Raw genomic sequence first — 19,987 nt, forward strand, 5'->3', positions numbered from 1 at the left:
AAGCTAAGGCCAAGCTTTCGTAATTAATAAGAAGTCTCCATTGTAACAAGAGGCTCTGTCCCAGCCTGGTCCTGTCGCCCTTTTCAGCCCCAAATAAACACACAGACGATATATTAATTATAAAACTGTTAGTTGGTGGCTAGTGCTTCTTATTGGCTAGCTCTGTCTGAATTATTAATCCATAACTACTAATCTATGTATTTCCACGTGGTCTTGGCTTACTGGAGAATGCCCGGATCTATTACTCCTTTGGCGGCCTACATAGCGACTCTTCTGACAGGCCCTCTCTGCCTACCTTTCCCAGAATTCTCCTCATCCTAGTACCACCTATCTTCCTGCCTCATTGGCCAGACAGTGTTTTATTCATTAACCAATAAGAGAAACATATATACAGAAAGACAACCCCCATCATTCCTTGTCATTATTTGGGAGCTGGTGATCCAAAGAAAGACCTGTTATATTGACTGACTACATTTGACTAATTCCTGTCAACTATTTGTGGGCTCTGACTCCTGGCTCAAGGTTGATTTTATTAACACAGTCTTGGATTTCACAGTGTGACCTACCAAATGTAGTTGGAGATGTGAGCAGTGGGCCAGGGAAGGCTGCAGCTGGTATTCTGTTGTGGTGCTAGGGATAAGACTGGTAGATTGGATGTGCAGGGGTGGAGGGAGTCATGAGGGTCTTCTTTTGGCTTAGCTGTTTCCCTGGCCTGCTCAGCAGGTGTGTTCCCAGTGAATGAATGCCCTCTGGTGTTGGAGACTGGGGTAATAGGATGAGCTGGGGGAAGGGAAATTGGGAGGTGGGGAGATCTTTGTGATGATACCTTGGGGATGGGGTCAGAGAGGAAAGGGAGACCACAGCAGGTCTTCTGCTACAGGGCTAGGGATGAGACTTCAGGAATGGATCTGGAGGAACAAATGGAGAGGTATGGGTCTGCCTTCAGCCTACTTGCTTGTTAATTCCTTCTTCTTAATAGAAGCACTGGGCCTGTGAGATGATTCAGGGGGTGTGGTTGCTACCACCACCCTGACAACCTGAGTTCACATGGTGGGACCCACATGGTGGAAGGAGAGTCAACTCATTCAACTTGTCCTCTGACCATCACACACATTTGTACACATACACACAATAAATAAATATTGATTTATTAATTAATGTAAAAATTTAATAGAACCACATGGGCCAGTGAGGTGGCTCAGTGGGGAAAGTGCTTACCTCACAAATCCCCAAAACTCTTATAAAGGTAGAAAGAGAGAACTAGTCCCAAAAGGTGTCCTCTAATCTCCACGCATGCACCCACAGTCACACACATGACACAGATATGCACAATAATAACAAAGTTTTCTTATTTTAAAATAACTTTATTTATTATGTATACAACATTCTGCTTCCATGTATATCTGCACACTAGAAGAGAGCACCATATCTCATTACAAATGGTTGTGAGCCACCATGTGGTTGCTGGGAATTGAACTCAGGACCTCCGGAAGAGCCGTCAGTGCTCTTAACCTCTGAGCCATCTCTCCAGCCCAATAATAACAAAGTTTTAAAAATTAAAAAAGGATCACACATGCAATTGTGTGTGTTAATGTTTTGTAGACACATGCATAAAAAGGCCAAAATTTCTCTGATAGTGAAAAAAACTATTTGCTTCTCTCTTTTTCTTCTTCCTGAGTTATCAGATGCTTCTTATGAAAAGGGGAAATTGGTGTTTCATGCATTATTCAAAGATTAAGCTTCTAATGAACACAAATTTTCTTTTATTTTCTTTCTTGGTCATTTAGTTTTAACAAAGATTGATAACTACACTGTTCTGGATTGTTCCCTGATGAGTCCTCCAGAAGTCACTGAGAACCACCTTGACTTGAACTTGAAGGTAGGTGTCATTCTAGGGCACCCTCCTGCCTGTGGAGAGTATTTGGAGCACAGAAATTATGTTCAGAAGAAAATGTACATGTATGATTTCCTATAGCACCTGCCTCATGTTCGCACCTTTTCAAAAGACTCCTGATCCCTTTCTTGGTGGGCAAATGGCTGTTGTCCTTGCACTACTTATGTCTATCTTCTTAATGAGATATAGCAAGACATTTTGCCTCTTCCCTCCTGGATAAGATTTGAGGCTAGAAGCCTGCAAGTAGAATAACTGCATTTATTAGAACCGAACATATCAGGAGCTGTGGAGGAAATGCTCAATTGGTACAGTACTGGCTGCACAAGATGAGGACCTGGATTCAGTGGGAAAAGCCAGGCATGGGGGATGGCATTGGGAGGCAGAGATAGGACAATACCTGAGGCTCACTGGCCAACCAGTTAGGTGATTCCTCAAGCCCCATGTTCAATGAGAGACCCTGACTCAAAAATTAAGGTGGAGAGTGATTAGGGAAGACATTCAACATCAACCTCTAGACTAAACATACACACATGCACTCACACACGCATGCATGCATACACAGGCGCACAGGTACCCACACATGCATATGTGTGCATATCCACACTCATGCATGCATGAGGAATTTAACACATCTAATGTTCAGAACACATACTGAACAAATTAGCAGATTTCACTGAGGCTACTGACCGCTACTGAAGTCATAAGTATGTATAAATGGTGGTTACTGACACTGGAAATCATCATCTTGCTTGTGTTTAGTTTTATCCAAGTTAATATCACAATCTTTTTGTTCTGAGACAGAGTTTCACTATGTGCCTCTGGCTGTCCTGGAACTCACTGTATAGACCAGGCTGACCTCAAACTCATAGAGATCCTCAGCCTCCTAAGTGCTGGAATTAAAGACATGTGCCACTATACCCGATATATTACAGTTTTTAGAATGAAAATTGGTTTATATTTCCTTTATTCACAGTCTTTCAAATCAGTTAAGTGCTGTTCAAGACAGTACATTTAGATGATTCACAATACCTAATAAGACCAGGATTAAAAATGCTTCATTAAGCCATTTGGAGTCCCTGTCTATCGGTGAATGTCTATGTATTTTCAAGGTCCAGAGTCAGGCATCTGGAAGGCTGGTTCATGCATTATTCATAGGTGGGTCTTGCCTGACTGCACCTCCCTCCTAAGAAAAGTTCTAGCTTGGAGCCTCTCCAGAAGTGACACCTGAGAGTGAACACATACTGTAGACATGCTCAAGAATCACCAGAGCTCTGGGCTGGGACGGGGGTCGGGGGGGGGGGTGGAAGTAGGGGGCTGTTGATACACAGGACTCCAGAGTTCTGGGCTGGGGAGGGCTCAGCTCTTTATACACACAGCCCCAGAGCTCTGGGCTGGGGGAAGGCTCAGCTGTTGAGAACGCACTGCTCTTCCAGAGGACTTGAGTTCTGTTCCCAGCACCCATGCCAGGTGGCTCACAGCTGCCTGTACCAGTTCCAGGAGATTCATTGCCTCTGACCTTTGAGGGCACCTGCACTCACATGTACATACCCACACACATGCATACCATTTAAAATATGTTTTATTCTCAGAATTCTTATATGGCCATTAGCTAAGGAGCCTAAAGACCTTATGTTCTTGTCCTTAGCGAGAAGCATCTGGGTTTTGTTTGTTTTTTGTTTTTTGTTTTTTGTTTTTTTTTATCCAGACTTGAAAGGTCCCAGCTTCTGTCTCATACCTTTGCATTTCCCCCCTAATAATTGCTCTTCATCTCTGCTTCCCACAGGGTGCATTCTACCCACTGGAAAGCCTCGTTGACCCTCCCTTCCTACCAGCCCCCTTTGAGCTCCCAAGGAACAAGGACTCCATGCTCTGCATTGGCGTATCTGAGTATTTCTTTAAATCTGCTTCCTTTGCACACTATGTATCTGGGGCTCTTGGTGTCATGCTGTCCACCAAGGAGGTAAGTAAAGCCTTGGGGTGGTGGCTGTGGCCACCATCTTTAATCATTTTTTTCTTATGTACATGTGTCCCATTATGAACTTCTTGTCACAGTTTTGATTCCTGGGCCTTTTTACACAATCACTCATTAAGAAATTATAGAATGGAGAGCTGTTGTTATTTTAAGAAGGGGGTTGTTGGGTTTCCAGTTCTAATTTAGTCTTCTCCATGATGTCTAGTAACTATTCTAGAATGATCTTAACACAAAGATATCTGTCTCTTCCCCATTTATCATCTGTGAACTTTGGTCAATTCAACCTACTTCTATGTGTTGGTTTCCTCATCTGAGAATGGGGGCTGGGGTCCCACAATTTTAGAGTCATAACGGTCACTAAAGGGTTTAAAAATATATAGCTTCCAGAACAATCTCCGTACAGAGCAAGTGCTCTTCTACTGCTGCTTCTGGTCTATATCACTACCATAACCACCACAACCACCACCACCATCACCACCACCACCAGAAGCAGCAGCAGCAGCAGCACTAACATGACCACCACCATCAACACCAACACCTCCATCATCATCATTACTTGTATTCTGCCAGTATAAGGATTTCTCCTATTGATAATTACAACTGATTTACACCAGCAGGTGGTACTGGTCCAGGTACTCACTGATTCTCTTTGCCATGTACCTCTCTTGTATCACAAGAACACCCTCTCTGGCTAGTCAACAAAAAGCATCCATTTCATTTATTTTGAAATGATTTATTTTATTTTGTGTACATTGGTGTTTTGCCTGCATGTATGTCTGTGTGATGGTGTCAAATCCACTACGATTGGAGTTACAGACAGTTGTGAACTACCACATGAGTGCTGGGAATTGAACCCAGGTCCTCTGGAAGCACAATCAGTGCTCTTCATTACCCAAAAGCACCCGTTTTAAATCTTTACTTTCTGTGTATCATAGTTGTATACATTGCTGTAAATCTCAGATGCTGTGGTGAGGACAGCAGCACCAGATGCCTTAGACTTGAAAAGAATGCTCACTGGGTAAAATACAAAGCAACTTATGTTTGGGGGAATCTCTGAAAATGACAACAATAACTCGAGACTTGCTTCTAATGACTGTCAGATGTTTGCATAAATATTGCGCATATATGATTTGGTGTTCTCCAGTGAAGAAGGTATTTCTCTAAAGGAATGTGACTTTGGGCAAGTCTCTGGCCATTTCTAGGCCTCAGATTTCTAAGGTTGGGTTATAAAATGATGTTATCTAACATTTTGTGGCTCCACCTCTTCACTTCACATTAGAGAGAATTCTACATTTTACCCCAAAAGACAACCCAGATATAATGTTGCAGTGAGGGTCTAGAGGGATGGCTCAGTGGTTAAGGGCACTGGCTGTTCTTTCACAGGACCTGGGATCAATTCTCAGCACCCACATGATGACTCACAATCATCTGGAACTGTAGTCCCATGGGATCCAATGCCCTCTTCTAGTGTGCAAATGTACATGCAGACAAAACATCCATATATATATATATATATATATATATATATATATATATATATGTCATAAATAAATAATCTTTTTTAAAGTCTTGCAGTGATGCAGTGCTTCTTTTCTATTCTAGATTTCCAACTATTTCAATCAAAATACTCAAGGAATTGGCAGCGTGCTCTCCAAGGTGAGTGCTCAAGGTTTGCTCCTCAGTGATGGATGTATTGTCACTGAAGTCACTTCCAGGAGACTCTTGGAGTCTCTACATTCTTCTTTGATCCAGGCATATGTCAATGCATCTTTCTGTTCTTTTTTATTTGTTTTCCATTCTCTCTTTCTTTTCCTGCTTCGGTTCTCTTCCTTTTCTTCCACTCCCTTTGTTCTTCCCCTCTTTCATTTCTTGACAATGTCTTAATATGTAACATGGATAAACTTGAAATCCCCCTGCCTCAGCCTCCCATGTCCTGGGATTAAAGGTATATACCACCATACTTGGCCTTCTTTCCATCCCTCAAGATTTTTTCTTCCTAATCAAACATCCAGAAATATTTCCTAAATAAAGCCCATTAAAGTACAACTAAAAGTATTGTTAAGTTCACAAAGCAATCAATCCATAAAATTCCACCACCCGTAAAATAATTCACTCAACTATAGAAATTACTGGCTTGAATGGAAGACTTAATCCTTAAGTTACATCATTTATTTATTTGTTTATTTATTGGCAAGGTTCAGGCTGGTCTGAAACTAAATATTTAACCCAGGCTGGTTTTTAATTTTGGTCCTCCTGAGTCATTTTTTCAACTACTAAGATACACATGACTTTAGTAAAACAACTGTTAATATCACCCCTTCATAACATTCCAGGTTTCATACATAAGAGACCTACAGGTTCAAGTCTGCCTGCGAAGAACAAGATGCTTCAGAGAAAGGCACTCAAGGCAGAGAGATCTTGGCTGGCATTTCAGTTCTATAGCTAGTTTTGTGAAAACTGTGAGAAAAACACTTAGCCTGTCCACAACTCAACTTCCATTATAAAACCACTCCTGCCAGGTGATGGAAGCATAGGCCTTTAATCCCAGAACTTGGGAAAAAGAGACAGTTGGATCTCTGAGTTCAAGGCCAACTTGGTCTACATAGTGAGTTCCAAGACAACCAGGAATACACAGGAAATCCTGTCTTAAAAAACTTACTAACTAAATAAATAATAAAAATAAAAATAAAATAGCACTACCAATAGACCTGTCTTGGAATTTTATGAATTAAAAATAAGAGATGATAAAGTCCCTGGTTTTGTAGCTGGCACAAAGGATGTAGTCAGCAAATGCATGTTGTTATTCCTAGCAAAGAGGTGTATTCTGTTTTAACTGCTTGATGCAAGATTTACTTAGCACAGTCTGCTCCAGGTTTGTGGTTTCCCCTCATCAGCTCCTGACTCTATCTCTGTTTCTCTCCCCAAATGGGACAGATTGCAGAGATCTACGTCTTATCCCAACCATTCATGCTGCAGATCATGGCCACGGGGCCTCCTGTGATCAACTTACACCCAAACAATTTCAGCCTGGAGTTCCCTGCTGCTGTCATCATGCTCACTGAACTGCAGAACTCCACCATCGAGCCCATCGTCTCTATGGACTTTGTGAGTCTACAGATACAGGAGGGTAGCCTCTGGGTACCAATCCTATTCCTGTTGGGAATCACTGACTAGCTGGCTCTAGATATTTGGAGTGAGGATAGAATAGAAAATAGAATAGAATAGAAAATAGAATAGAATAGAAAACAGAACAGAACAGAACAGAACAGAACAGAACAGAACAGAACAGAACAGAACAGATAGGCTGTCTATAACAGATCCACCTGCCCATATATGGAAGTGGCTATATATGAAGACAGAAGAGCTCATGAACTTGCGTGTAAAATATCTCACCAATCTCTACTTCCTGTGTTCTCTTCCATTACATTAGAGAACTGTAATCAAGTCAACTTTCCCTGGCCAATTAAAGTTTTAAAAAGTACAATGAAGCCAAACAAAATTATACACATGAATAAGGGATATGGCTCAGGGGTAGACTGCTTGCCTACCATGTGCAAGACCCTGGGTTTAATCCACAGCACTGCCAAAAGTTTTAAAAGACATGCTCAAACAAGAAACCTTTACACTTAGCTTCTTTCCCCAAAAGAAATATTTTTTCTCCCCATGTGGCCTAAGCTGGCCTCAAACTCTCATTCTTCCTTCCTCAACCTTCAAATGCTAGAATACATTCATTGACTGTACTACCCAGAGGCAGAGATATTTCTTCCCAACATCTTTTGATAACAGGGAACATTGGGCTTGGGTGTCTCCACTGTACTCCTATAGTGGAGCTACTTTACTTGTGGTCCAGATAAGTCACTCACTTCAGTAACAAGGGCTTTCTCATCTTCAGATTGCTAGTACCAGTGTTGGCCTGGCTATTTTGGGACAAAAACTGATCTGTTCCTTATCTCTGAACAGGTAAGATCAATTGATTTGACTTTTGGAAACCTTGGTAGCAAATTAGTGAACATTCCTCAAAGACAAAGTGACCACTAAGGAAACAAATGCTTTACTACTGTGGGATTGTGAGTCAGCTCGTACTCTGCCTCTAACAGAACAGATTATTTCAGTGGTTGAACTTGGTAAAAGAAGATTACACTCTGTTTTTTTCCTTCTTCAATGAAAGCAACAGCAAGATAAAATGGGAACAAGGTCATTGTAAAGATAATTCTATCAGCACGCATTGAGTTCCTCTTGGTGACTCAAAAAAGAGTACACTGAATGGGGATATGGCAAGAAGAGGGTTACATGGGGACATCCAGGTACAGTGAACATCTTTAGAAAATCAGGGATCAAGTTTCAAATCCATTCTCATTGGCCTTATGGCCATGGTCAAGTCTTGCCTTTGTTAGGGTTACTATTGCTGTGATAAAACAGCATGACCAAAAAGCAACTCGGGAAGAAAGGGTTTATTTGGCTTACATATCCTAAGTTACAGTCCACTGAGTGAAGCCAAGGCAGGAACTCAAAGTGGGCAGGAACCCACCAGAGACAGGAGCTGATGCAGTGACCATAGAGATGGCTTGCTCCTCATGACTTGATCAGCCTTCTCTCTTACAGAACCCAGAACCACCAGTGAAAGTGGTGCCACCCAAAATGGACTGGACCCTCTTATACCAATCACTAATTAATAGAATGTTCTACAGGTTTGCCTACAACTTGATTTTACAGAGGTCTCCTTCTCTCAGATAACTATAGCTTGTGTCAAGTTGACATAATACTAGCCAGTACAAGTTTTTTGACCACTTCCATTTCAAGTCTCAGTTTCCCTATGTATAAGATAGTAGAATTGGACTGATACAGACCCTTCAGACTCTGACCACTGGACCCTATAACTAAAACACAGAATTTAACAAGATCTTGGCCCATGACCTAGGTAGTCTCAGAGGAGGTGACAAGGTGTGAAGGGACATGAACCGTTCCTACATATGGGTCACTAAACACCATCTTCAAAGTGAAGATGGAAGGGAGGATTCACAGAAAGATGAACTGGCCCATATTAAACTCATGGAAGAAGAGGAGGCAAGAACAACTGTCAGGAAAGAACTGAGAAAACACCCTAAGTCCACCTGATGGCTAGGCACAGGACTGCAGCAACATGGAAAACTCCCACAATAAAATCATGTTAAGTAGAAAAAGAATACAAAACTTCATAAATACAATAACCAATTGTATAATGTACAATTGTACAATGAAGAGCTTCATACCTAGATGAGAAACTAGATCAGCCATCACATCTTCAAAAGAAAAACCAGCATCCAAGGTTATGAGATTGGGAGATTGGAGTTATTTATTAAAATATTCATTATGCTATACTGTTTTACATTAAGAACACAGTTGTAAAGGTTCGCACAAAGAAAAGGCTTCTTGACTCATACTTACCCTCCGAGTATAGCTGACTTCTCCGAAGGATCTGGAGACACCATACCCGAATTCACCAGACTTAGGGACCAAGGACAATACATTCAAGTACGTTAAAATAACACCCTAAAGAAATACAATCCAGACTTTATTATACTAAGTTTACACCAACAATAATTTCAAAACAATTATAATTTCAAAAACAATTATTATGGAACAAAAGCCTCCAAACATAAAACTCTCAATTGTCTGGAGACCCTAAGGTGGCCCTATTTCTAGGGGGTCAGGCAGATAAGACCCAGAGCCATAACGGGTGACCTTCAAGGTGGCAGTTCCAAGAGGCAAATAGATGGAAAGCGGAGAGCAGGTGGATGATGAGGTAAAGATTCTTCAGTGTCTGTCTACATGGGCCAAAATGAAGGAGGGAGAAAATTCAAACTGAATTACTTCAGCCTGGGACTGTAAGTACAGATTAAGACCTTAGGTGACAGGGACAGAGAGGAGAGCAGATAAGAGAGGCTAAGGACCTGGACTGATGGCAGGAGCAGATTGAGACTGCTAGCTATGGCACAGGTGCTTGGATAAGATGAACAATGCCTGGTGTGACAGGTGTCCATGTTCCCCGAAGAATCTAAAGAAAGGGTTAGATAATGATGGTATCTCAAACTTGGTCAGGGGACCGGGCATGTTGCTCCATCTTGATGAATGCTGGCCTCCCTGACTTTTCTCCTAGTGACCAATAGCGCCATCAGCCAGTGTTATGGTTACTTGAGGGAATCATTTTTAAAATGGATTTTAACCCACTGAATTCATATAATCCCATTTTCCAGCTTCCTGCAGTCCTTAGATTACTCTGATCTCATGAGGATGAACCCTGAAATTAGGGTTCCTACCTCATTGCTCATTGCTGTAGGTCTCCTTGAGATTTGTGGATTGGAAAGTTTCCCCTGCCCTGATGTCTTAGTCAAATGTGGGTAGGAGTCTATATTATTTAGAGCCACTGCTAAGGGAAAATGTAGCTCTCCTATTCCAGAGATTATGAAGAAGGACAGAGAGCTGTCTCAGTGGGGAAAGTGCTTACTAAATACAAATCGGGACCTGTGTTTGAATCTCTGACACCCTTGTGGACATGGTGGGGCACAGCTTAACCTCAGTGCTGAGGGTCAGAAACAGGCAGATCCTGAGGACCTGCTGCCCAACCAAACTAGTTGAAACAATGAGCTCCAAGGACAGTGGGAGACCTTGTCTCAGACAGCCAGACGATAGGTAAAATAAAGAATGATTGAGGGACACATCTGGCATGGACCTCTGGTCTTCACAGGTACACACAGATGAACACAGCATGCACACACACACACACAATGTTTTTTTAAAAAATTATGAAGAATGGCAGGGTAGTCAGAGAAGGAGTCTGAAGGTGGCTCTGCAGCAGATGCTGTACTAAGCTCAGGCACTGAGCCGGCTTTGGGCAAGGTTTGTGGGTCAGGCCTCACTAGGCCAAAGAGCCAGAGAACAGCTTAGCAAGGCTGGGCTGAAAGGCAGTCTTGTCCTCAGCAGTGGGAGCAGCAGCCCCGCCTCCCACATCACTGCCCCTCCTCCACTCCAGGGCTCTCAGAGTTGCCTTTCAGGCTGAGCTGGTTTAGTTTTGGCTGATGTCACAGTCATCAGGAAAGGGGAGCATGGTTGGGGATCCATGAGACAGACATCAAAGGAGAAGAAGCAGGCAATAGTGTCTCCAAATGAACTCCCAGCACACCATGGCCTTCTAACCAGCCCTGGCTGAGCTGCTTAGCATTGCCTGTGCAGATAAGAGATGCAGCAATCAAAGGCAAACCCAAAGGGGTGTGATTATGGTGAATTAGAGAGCAGGCCTAGGTGTTTTTAGGTCCCAGCACTACCATTTATCAGCTGTGTAGTCTTAGGCAAGTTACTTAACCTCTCTGGATCTCTATTTCCTTCTCCACAAAAAGCTGCTCTGATCAAACCTGCTTTGGGAGGTTGTGACATTGTGAGTCCATATGTGAACACTATTTGCTGCTCAAAGATGCTGCCTGTAACTATTACTTAACAATTCTGTCTAGTCTCAGCAAACAGAAAGGAGATGTTCAATTACACGAGCTCTCTCCTCTTTCTCTGTCTCAGCCCCTCTCTCCCTCTGTCTCTGTCTGTCTATCTCTGTCTCTCTGCTAGGGATCAAACTCAAGGCTTTGCACATTAAACAAGTGTTCTAACACTCAGCTATCCCTTTAGCCCTACAGTGTCATTCCATGAGTGTCCCTATTGAGAGAACCCTCACTCCTCTGGGAGATGGGATCCTCTCCTCCTCTTTATTGTTGAGCTTTACAGTTCTTAGCTTCCTCACCCAGCACAACACCCATTTCACTTCACTTAAATCTGTGTGCTCCTGTTCTTCTCTCATAGGTTACATCCCCACCGCAGTATCCTCTCAGTTCCTCTGCCCCCCCCTCCCTTTCCCCCAGATATACTCTTCCTCCACCCCTCCCCTCCAAAAAAAGGAGCAGGCCTCCCAGGGATATCTAACAAACATGGTCTAATAAGTTATAATATGTTAAAACGCAAACCCTCCTATCAAGGCTGGATCAGGCAACCCAGTAGGAAGAAAAGGCCCATGCCTGCCACTGCCTGGATGTTCAGGAATCAGACACTGGACAGCCCAGAGTCCCAGGAAAGAACCAAACATGACTCAAATCATACAGCCCCATTCCATGACCCGACACCCATGCTCAGCAAGTGTTTATCTGCAGGATAAGTGAGCACCTGGAGGTGACTCTCCGGTCACAGAGCTTTGATAGCTTACTCTGAAAGTCACAGAGCTGTCCAGTGGCTGGATCAGAACTTGAACCTATTTCAAAGCCATGAGTATTTACCTATGGTGTAACCTTGCCTTTGGCATAGGAAAAAGCTGGGACAGAGAAAATGGCACCTAGACCTGGGGCTAAGGAAATAAATAGGGTTGTCTGCATGAACCTGGTATCATAAAAACTGAAAAAGACAGCAAGTCATTTCTCAATACTACGAATTGAAAGGTAAAAGAGAAGATATGGACAGTGTCCTGGATGGAAAATGCACACATCCTTGTTCTCACTGCAGGAACCAAATAGAGGAAAGGACAAAAGAAGCAGATAGCCAGGGAATGTCTAGTCAGAAGTTTGGTGTCTGGAGTCAGGTGGATCTGGATTGGATTCTGTGTCACTTGGTAGCTGTGTGACCTGAAGCAAGCTATTCAAGCTTAAGTATCAGTTTCCTCATCAGACAAACACCACACCCCTCACCTCTGCATACAGCTGATGGATGAGTGGATGGGGTGATGATATGATGTCCTTGGCACACAGGCTGGCCATTGCTACTACTCCTGGTAGTTAATTCTCTCTTCCTGTTCCACAATCCAAGTTTGACCACACAAGATGGGTAAATTGGTCCCCAGAGGCATGACAAATCAGAACGGCCTTAGAAACTGTAGCATTGACCTCACACATCACATGGCAGATTCCTACTGTCCCTCTGCTGTCATGGAGCCTCTTAAGTCAAACAAAATTGTGTTTGGAAGCATCTCTAGCACATAGTAGGTGCTTTGTAGATCCATAGACCAAGTTAAATGATACTCTTTCTTTCTTGGTCTTCATTCAGATGAGTTAATTCTAACCCTCAATCTGCAAAACTCAAGGCAGCCAGGGCCTAGGGAAATGGCTCAGTCAACGAAGCTGCATGTTGTCCAAACAGAAGTATCTGAGTTCTGATCCCCAGAAGCCACACAAAAAGCTGGTCAGGTGCTGAGGCAAATGTCTATAAACCCAGAGCAGAGAAAGAGAGGGTCCCTGAAACTCCCTGGTCAGTCAGCAAACCAAATCAGGGAGCTCTGGGGTCAGTTGGAGACCCTGTCTCAAAAAATAAGGTGGAAAGTGAGAGTGACACCCACCATTGACTTCTGACCTTCACATGTGAGCCTATGTGCACTCATACACACACACCTGCACACACAAATGGGAATTTGTACACACATACACAAAACATCTTTCAGTAATCAAATGTACATTACTGTTGATTCACTTAAAACTTTGGTACAATTTTTGACTTTTCTATAATGAAGACTCCGGACATTCCCAAATGCCCTACCCTTCATCAGTACACACACACACACACACACACACACACACACACACACACACACACACACACACAGGCCCCACAACCCCTCCCAAGCAATGCAGTCAGAAAACACAAATGCAGCTGATTACTACCTCGCCTCCTCACAGGTGGGGCAGGCAAATATTTCCCCACATGAGCCATCAGGAACACATGTCTAGATAGAATGTGTCTGCAGTTTCCTTCGTAAGGGTGCTTTTGGATTCTTGGCAAGGAGGAAACTCTAAACAGATTCTTCTCGGGAGAATTTCCAGACTACAGGAGGAACTATAGTTAAAACATTGGGGAATTCTTTTTTTATTTTTTTTTATTTGAATTAGAAACAAGATTGAATTATACGACAATCCCAGTTCCCTTCTCCCTCCCTTCTTCCGCTACCACCCCCCCAACTAAAACCCTACCTATCGCATATCCTTTCTTCTAATCTACACCTGACTCAACCTTTCTGCTCCCTCATGACCTCTGCATCCTTCCTCTTCTTCCCTTCTCATTCTCCTAGCTCCCTCCCCCATGCTCTCAATTTGCTCAGTTTCTGGCCATTACAAATAGTGCTGCTATGAACATGGATGAACAGATGTCCTTGTTGTATGAATGTGCTTCTTTTGGATATATGCCTAGGAGTGGAATTGCTGGATCTTGTGGTAGACTGATTCCCATTTTCTTGAGGAGTCGCCATACTGACTTTCAAAGTGGCTATACATGTTGGCAATCCCACCAGCAGTGGAGAAGTGTTCCCCTTTCTCCACATCCTCTCCAGCATAAACTGTCATTGGTGTTTTTTGATTTTAGCCATTCTGACAGGAGTAAGATGGTATCTCAGAGTTGTTTTGATTTGCATTTCCCTGATGGCTAAGGATGTTGAACACTTTCTTATGTGTCTTTCAGCCATTTTAGATTTCTCTATTGAGAATTGTCTTTTTAGTTCTGTACCCCACCTTTTAATTGAATTGTTTGGTGTTTTGGAGACTAGCTTCTTTCTTGAGTTCTTTGTATATTTTGGAGATCAGGTGAATATTTTTTCCCATTCTGTGGGATGCTGTTTTTGTCTTCTTGACTGTGTCGTTTGCCTTACAAAAGCTTCTCAGTTTCAGGAGGTCCCATTTATTGTCAGCATCAGTGTCTGTGCTACTGATGTTATGTCAGGAAGCAGTCTCCTGTACCAATTTGTTTGAGGGTACCACCTACTTTCTCTTCTAAGAGGTTCAGTGTGGCTGGATTTATGTTAAGGTCTTTGATTCATTTGGAGTTAAGTTTTGTGCATGGCGATAGATATGGATCTATCTGCACAGTAAGGATTTCTTGAGCACCTATTTTGTGCCTTGTACTACTCTTGGTCTAGAGACCAGAGAGAAGGACAATAGTCCCTACCTACCTTGGAAGAGGAACAGGCAATTAGTGGGTGTGAAGTGTCATTCGAGGGGCGCATATAGAATGCTTTTCTCAAAGGATAATTTGTTTTACTCCAGACTGTCTTTCCCCACCCCATTCTCTCTCACACACATACTGTTATTCTTTTGTTTAAAAAGAAGAAAAGAGAAATGCTGAGACATGAGGCATGTTGACTATAAGTTTATTATAAGGCCCAGCAGAGTAGGGAGACTAAGAAGAGGAGAAGAACAGGGTAAATGGCTGACTGCCATGGCCAGTCGCCATAGAGAGGCAGAGAGAGCATAGGTGAGAGAGAGAGTAGAGAGGAAGTAGAGAGTGTAAATAGGCAGGGATCTGTCTTTTTAAAGGGGTCCTCTGCACCTGCATGCAGACTTAGTTCCCATGGAACTTTGGGCTGACCAGGGTACTGCCTGTTCCATCAGGTAACAGGGGCAGGCCAGCATAATGCCTGAACCTTTCACATATATCCTTGTAAATCCACAAAAGAACACTGGATTCTACACTACTCTATATCATCCTTTACAATCTTAAATTAAATTCTTCACAGGGCCAACACATAGCTAAGCATAGGATGAGCACCTAAGGAAAGCCATAAGATCTGCAAAGTGTCCAACAATGCTTTGCATTCTAGATTATCAACTGTTAAGCCCTGCATATAGGCAGAGCACTGGGGGAGTCAGCCTAGAGACAGAGCCAAGCCCTCTGATTGGTTCTGTTCCACTTCCTCAGCAGTGAATTACAAGGGAAAAAAAAGATGCATACAGTAGACTCTATGACCTTCTGAGTTTGTTTGTGGTCTTTGTTTTTGCAGTATATCTGCGTAGGTAGCGCAAATTGGCATGGAGTTCCTAATCCTGATACAGCTCCCGAGTGCTGGGTTTAGAAGTGTACACCATTTATATGCAGATTTTTCAGTACTAATTTGTTTTTACTATAAAAGAAAGAAATCTACTTTTCTTTTTGTTGTGTTGTTTCTTATTATTTTGTTGTCTTGTTTTTGAGACAGGGTTTCTCTCCCTGGCTGTCTTGGAACTCACTCTGTAGACTATGCTGGTCTTGAACTGGCCTTTGTCTCCCGAGTGCTGGGTTAAAGGTGTGCACCACCACTGCCCAGCATTTATTATTTTAAAATTTAGCTTTCTTTAAAAAAAAATCTGTTTTTAGACTTACTTAATATGTATGAGTGTTTTGCCTGTATACATACATACATACATACATACATACATACATACATACATACATACATGCACCATGTGCTTGATGCCTGTGGAGGTCAGAAGGGGTCAATGAGTCCCCTGGAACTAGAGTTACAAACAGTTGTGAGTGAGTCACTATGTGGGAGACTGGGAACTCAACCTGGTTCTCTGCAAGAGCAAAAACTGTTCTTAACTCTTAACTGCTGAACCAGCTTTCCACCCCCATAAATCTACCTTCCTTTAACCTCTTCCTGTTTCCTTTCAGATTCCGCCTCTCTTTGCCACAGAACAGCCATAGAGATGCTAAGGTAAGAATGCAAGCTCTCAGGGTGCCCTGAAAAAGGCACAAGAAACAGAATTCTGTGTACGTTGTTTTCTGTGTCTCTGAATCCTTGATGTCTCCATAGTTTTAGCTCTGAATTTTTTTTCTTGTTCGTGTGTTTGGTTGATTTTGCAGTACGGGGAGGGGAGGAGGGGTTGAACCTGAGGCCTTCGTGGTATTCATTTATCAAGCCCATTAGCTTAGCAGTAGACTTTTATTCATATTACAGGGCTTTGAAAAGAATTGGAAAGACTCTGTGTGATGCTACAAAAATGGGCATTCTCGTGGGCGGTTTGTTTCCTAGATGTAGTGATCCTGTAGTGTTAAATTTAAGTTTCAGAATTCCACAATTAAGTTCATTCTTCAAAGGCATCCAACCCATATCCAGCTTGGGAGTAGTCTTAGCTCCTTTTCTGATGCTGTGATAACACACCACCGACATTTCCATAATGACAGGGATGCCATGGTCTGGTAGCAGGGGCAGGAAGTGGCTAATTACATTTCCATACATACACAGGAAGTAGAGTGAGCAAGCAAGAAGTAGGGTGAAGCTATAAACTCCCAAATCCTGCCCCAGGGACATACTTCCTCCAGCAAGGCCAAAACAAAGGGGTTCCATAACCTCCAATAGCACCACCAATTAGGGACCAAGTATTCAAATACATGAGGCTGTGGGAGACATTTCTCATTTAAATCCCTGCACACCCCAACAAGTAACTTGTGTTATTGTTTTGTTTAAAAAGAAGAAAAGAGAAATTGCTGAGACAGACATAAGACTATAAGTTTATTATAAGGCCTGGCAGAATGGGGAGACTAAGAAGAGGAACAGGGCAAATGGCTGACCGCCATGGCCAGTCGCCATAGAGAGACAGAGCGGGAAAACAGAGGGGACAGAGAACGGGACCAGAGAGCGGGACAGAGAAACAGAGAGACAGAGAGAAACAGAGAAACAGAGAGCGTAAATGGGCAGGGGCCTCTTTTAAAGGGGTCCTCTGCACCTGTATGCAGACTTAGTTCCCATGGAACCTTGGGCTGACCAGGGTTCTGCCTGAGTGGATTCCACCAGGTAACAGGGGCAGGCAAGCATAATGCCTGAACCTTTCAACTTGGAATGCCCATATTCCTAGATGTCAAAGTGTCAACCAAGTCCATGACTTTCTATGGTCACAAATGGTCCTATTGTAGAATGTGGGAGCACAGGTGTTGAAATTCCTGGGTAGAACTCTGCCTAGCGCATGCTCAGCTATACACAAACATTCATTCTTAATGTCATTCTTTTATTTACAACTTCTTACTGAGCATTGCAGTGTTCAAGACAAATGTTAACCTTATGGCATTAACATTCTCTGCTGTGATTCTCCACTGGGGTCCCCTTAGTCCTTTAGGGACTTCTGCTATCATGACTTGGAATGGGAAGAGGGGTGATATAGGGACAGATGTCAGAGAATTTTCTAAGCTTCCCATAGCATATCAGCCAGGCAAACAAACTAACATCCCAAAATATCAATAGTGCTACTATTTGGAACCCAGTTTTAGAATATGTGTATGCTTTTGCAACCAGTTGGGGGTCCAAATAGTGAACAAATATACAGTGCATATACTGAAAATAACATAAAAAAACAGAGTAGGCAATTGGAGCAGGTATGGGGCCAGGGATCACTTGGAGTCGTTGAGAGGCTCTGCTGAAGCCCAATTCACTCAACACATCTACAGCATGGTAGGTGGTAGGTAGTTAGTAAATGACGGCAGTGTTCCTGTACTTATAATAACTGATGCATTTGCCAGTGTAAGTGGAGAATACACATAATAGTTCGTGCATTAACTCTGAGGTCAAACTGCACCAGTGGAGTCCCACTTACTGGCTGTATGTTCTTAGACGGGCCACTTATCCTCTCATGAGGTAGTGCATGGCAGATATAGAGAGTGAGTTAATTGTTTCCACATCCAACAGAAAGGTGGCAGTAAGACAGGACCAGGCCTGGGAATGTTAGTCAAGTCAGCAAATTTAGCTGAGGCCAAAATAGATGTTTCATATATAGTCCATATGTGATTTAAGACATACCTTTCATGCCAGTCTCTGAAGTCTGAAACGCCAGTATCAAAGTGGAGTGTGTTGATGCACATCCACAATCCCAGGAAAATGCCTACTGTTGACAACACAATGTATTGACCATAGCATGGCAATAGTTTATACCTAGAATTTGCATAGTATTAACCTGTGTAATTCTGATAACCACCTGTGAGAAGCTGCTGCTTATAATGATGGTGGTGGTGGCAATGAAGATGACAATAATGGTGGTGGTAGTGGTGATGGCAATGATGGTGGTGATGATGGTGATGATGACAAAGATGGTGACAATGACAATGATGGTGGTGGTCATGATGATGATGATGATAACCTATTATTATTGTTTTCATCTTATAGTTGTTGGAATTGAGGCACTGGAAGACTGAATAACTCTTCCAATACAACAAAATAACTCAAATAGAAAAATAAAACAAAAGAGATAAGCTAGACAGACTGGCTTCAAGTTGTCCAAAAAGTTTTCACTGATACAGGTGTGGTGGCAAACACCTGTAATCCCAGCATTAAGAAAGTCTAAATCAATAAGAATATGAGTTCATGGTCAGCCTAGGCTACATAAGGACTCCCAAGTTTAAGTTTGAGGTTATATAGTGAGACCCTATCCCAGCAAATAAAAAAGTATTTACTAAATGAGTTGCTGTTCATCTAGGTCCATTCAAGATTTATTTTTATTTGTGCGCGCGCGCGCGCGTGTGTGTGTGTGTGTGTGTGTGTGTGTGTGTGTGTGTGTGTGTGTGTGTTTATCTGTGTGAGTATTGCACCCACAAAGTCCAGAAGAGGGTATCAGAACCCCCAGAATTACAGGTAGTTGTGAACTACCTGATGTGGGTGGTGGGAACTGAACTTCTGTCCTCTGAAAGAACAATATGTGCTCTTAACTACTGGACAACCTCTTTCACCCACCCCCCATTTACTTTTAATACCTGGATCTTTCCAGAAAGCAACACTGCCTAGGATATACAAATACCTATTTATTAAAGATAAAGTGGGTGTTCTGGTGGTGCTGCCAATACAAAGGGAAGACCTGTGGTGTGGTTTCCAGTAACACAGGGAAGACTGATAGCTGGACGACACCTTAGTGATCCATAGTTTACCTGGTCTGTACCGAAGTGAGTACATTTGCTTTCATTCTGGGTCTCTGTTCATTATCACCAGTGTAAAAGGAAACAGAAGGGCCCTCCCACCATGGAGAAAAGAACCTGCATGGCATGGCTTTCCACAAAGCTAGCACACACCCACAGGGAAGCTCTATAGTCATGGCTTTCTATCCCGAGTTCTGGGGATGTGCACACCCAAACCAGGCATGATGCTTTTGGGGAACCCTGATTAGGCAATTGACGAAGTCGCCTTTTTCATTTTAGGTCGTGAGGTTTGAGAATATCCTATCTTCCATTCTTCACTTTGGAGTCCTCCCGTTGGCCAACAGTAAGGAATTCTTTACAAAACAGTGGGACTCTGGGATTGGTTACACTTTTGGTTTTTTGTTTTTGTTTTTTGAACTTCCTATCCTGATGCCTGTATGTTTAGAGTGCTATTGTGAATTCGGGTCAGAGATATAAGT

The 19,987-nt window shown here is 42.7% G+C and overlaps 1 protein-coding gene across 1 annotated transcript in view; it reads left to right on the top strand.

The window, feature by feature from the left end:
* The window catches only part of Bpifc (BPI fold containing family C), a 39,378-nt gene that overhangs the window by 16,404 nt on the left and 2,987 nt on the right, over window positions 1–19,987 (top strand). Inside the window, exons 7-13 of the mRNA XM_027392486.2 lie at window positions 1,788–1,879; window positions 3,678–3,854; window positions 5,469–5,522; window positions 6,801–6,971; window positions 7,759–7,826; window positions 16,284–16,326; window positions 19,788–19,851. Coding sequence (XP_027248287.1) covers window positions 1,788–1,879; window positions 3,678–3,854; window positions 5,469–5,522; window positions 6,801–6,971; window positions 7,759–7,826; window positions 16,284–16,326; window positions 19,788–19,851 — 669 coding nt within the window. The remainder of the gene's footprint in view (window positions 1–1,787; window positions 1,880–3,677; window positions 3,855–5,468; window positions 5,523–6,800; window positions 6,972–7,758; window positions 7,827–16,283; window positions 16,327–19,787; window positions 19,852–19,987) is intronic.

This window comes from Cricetulus griseus, assembly GCF_003668045.3.
Source record: "Cricetulus griseus strain 17A/GY chromosome 1 unlocalized genomic scaffold, alternate assembly CriGri-PICRH-1.0 chr1_0, whole genome shotgun sequence".
Lineage (NCBI taxonomy): Eukaryota > Metazoa > Chordata > Mammalia > Rodentia > Cricetidae > Cricetulus > Cricetulus griseus.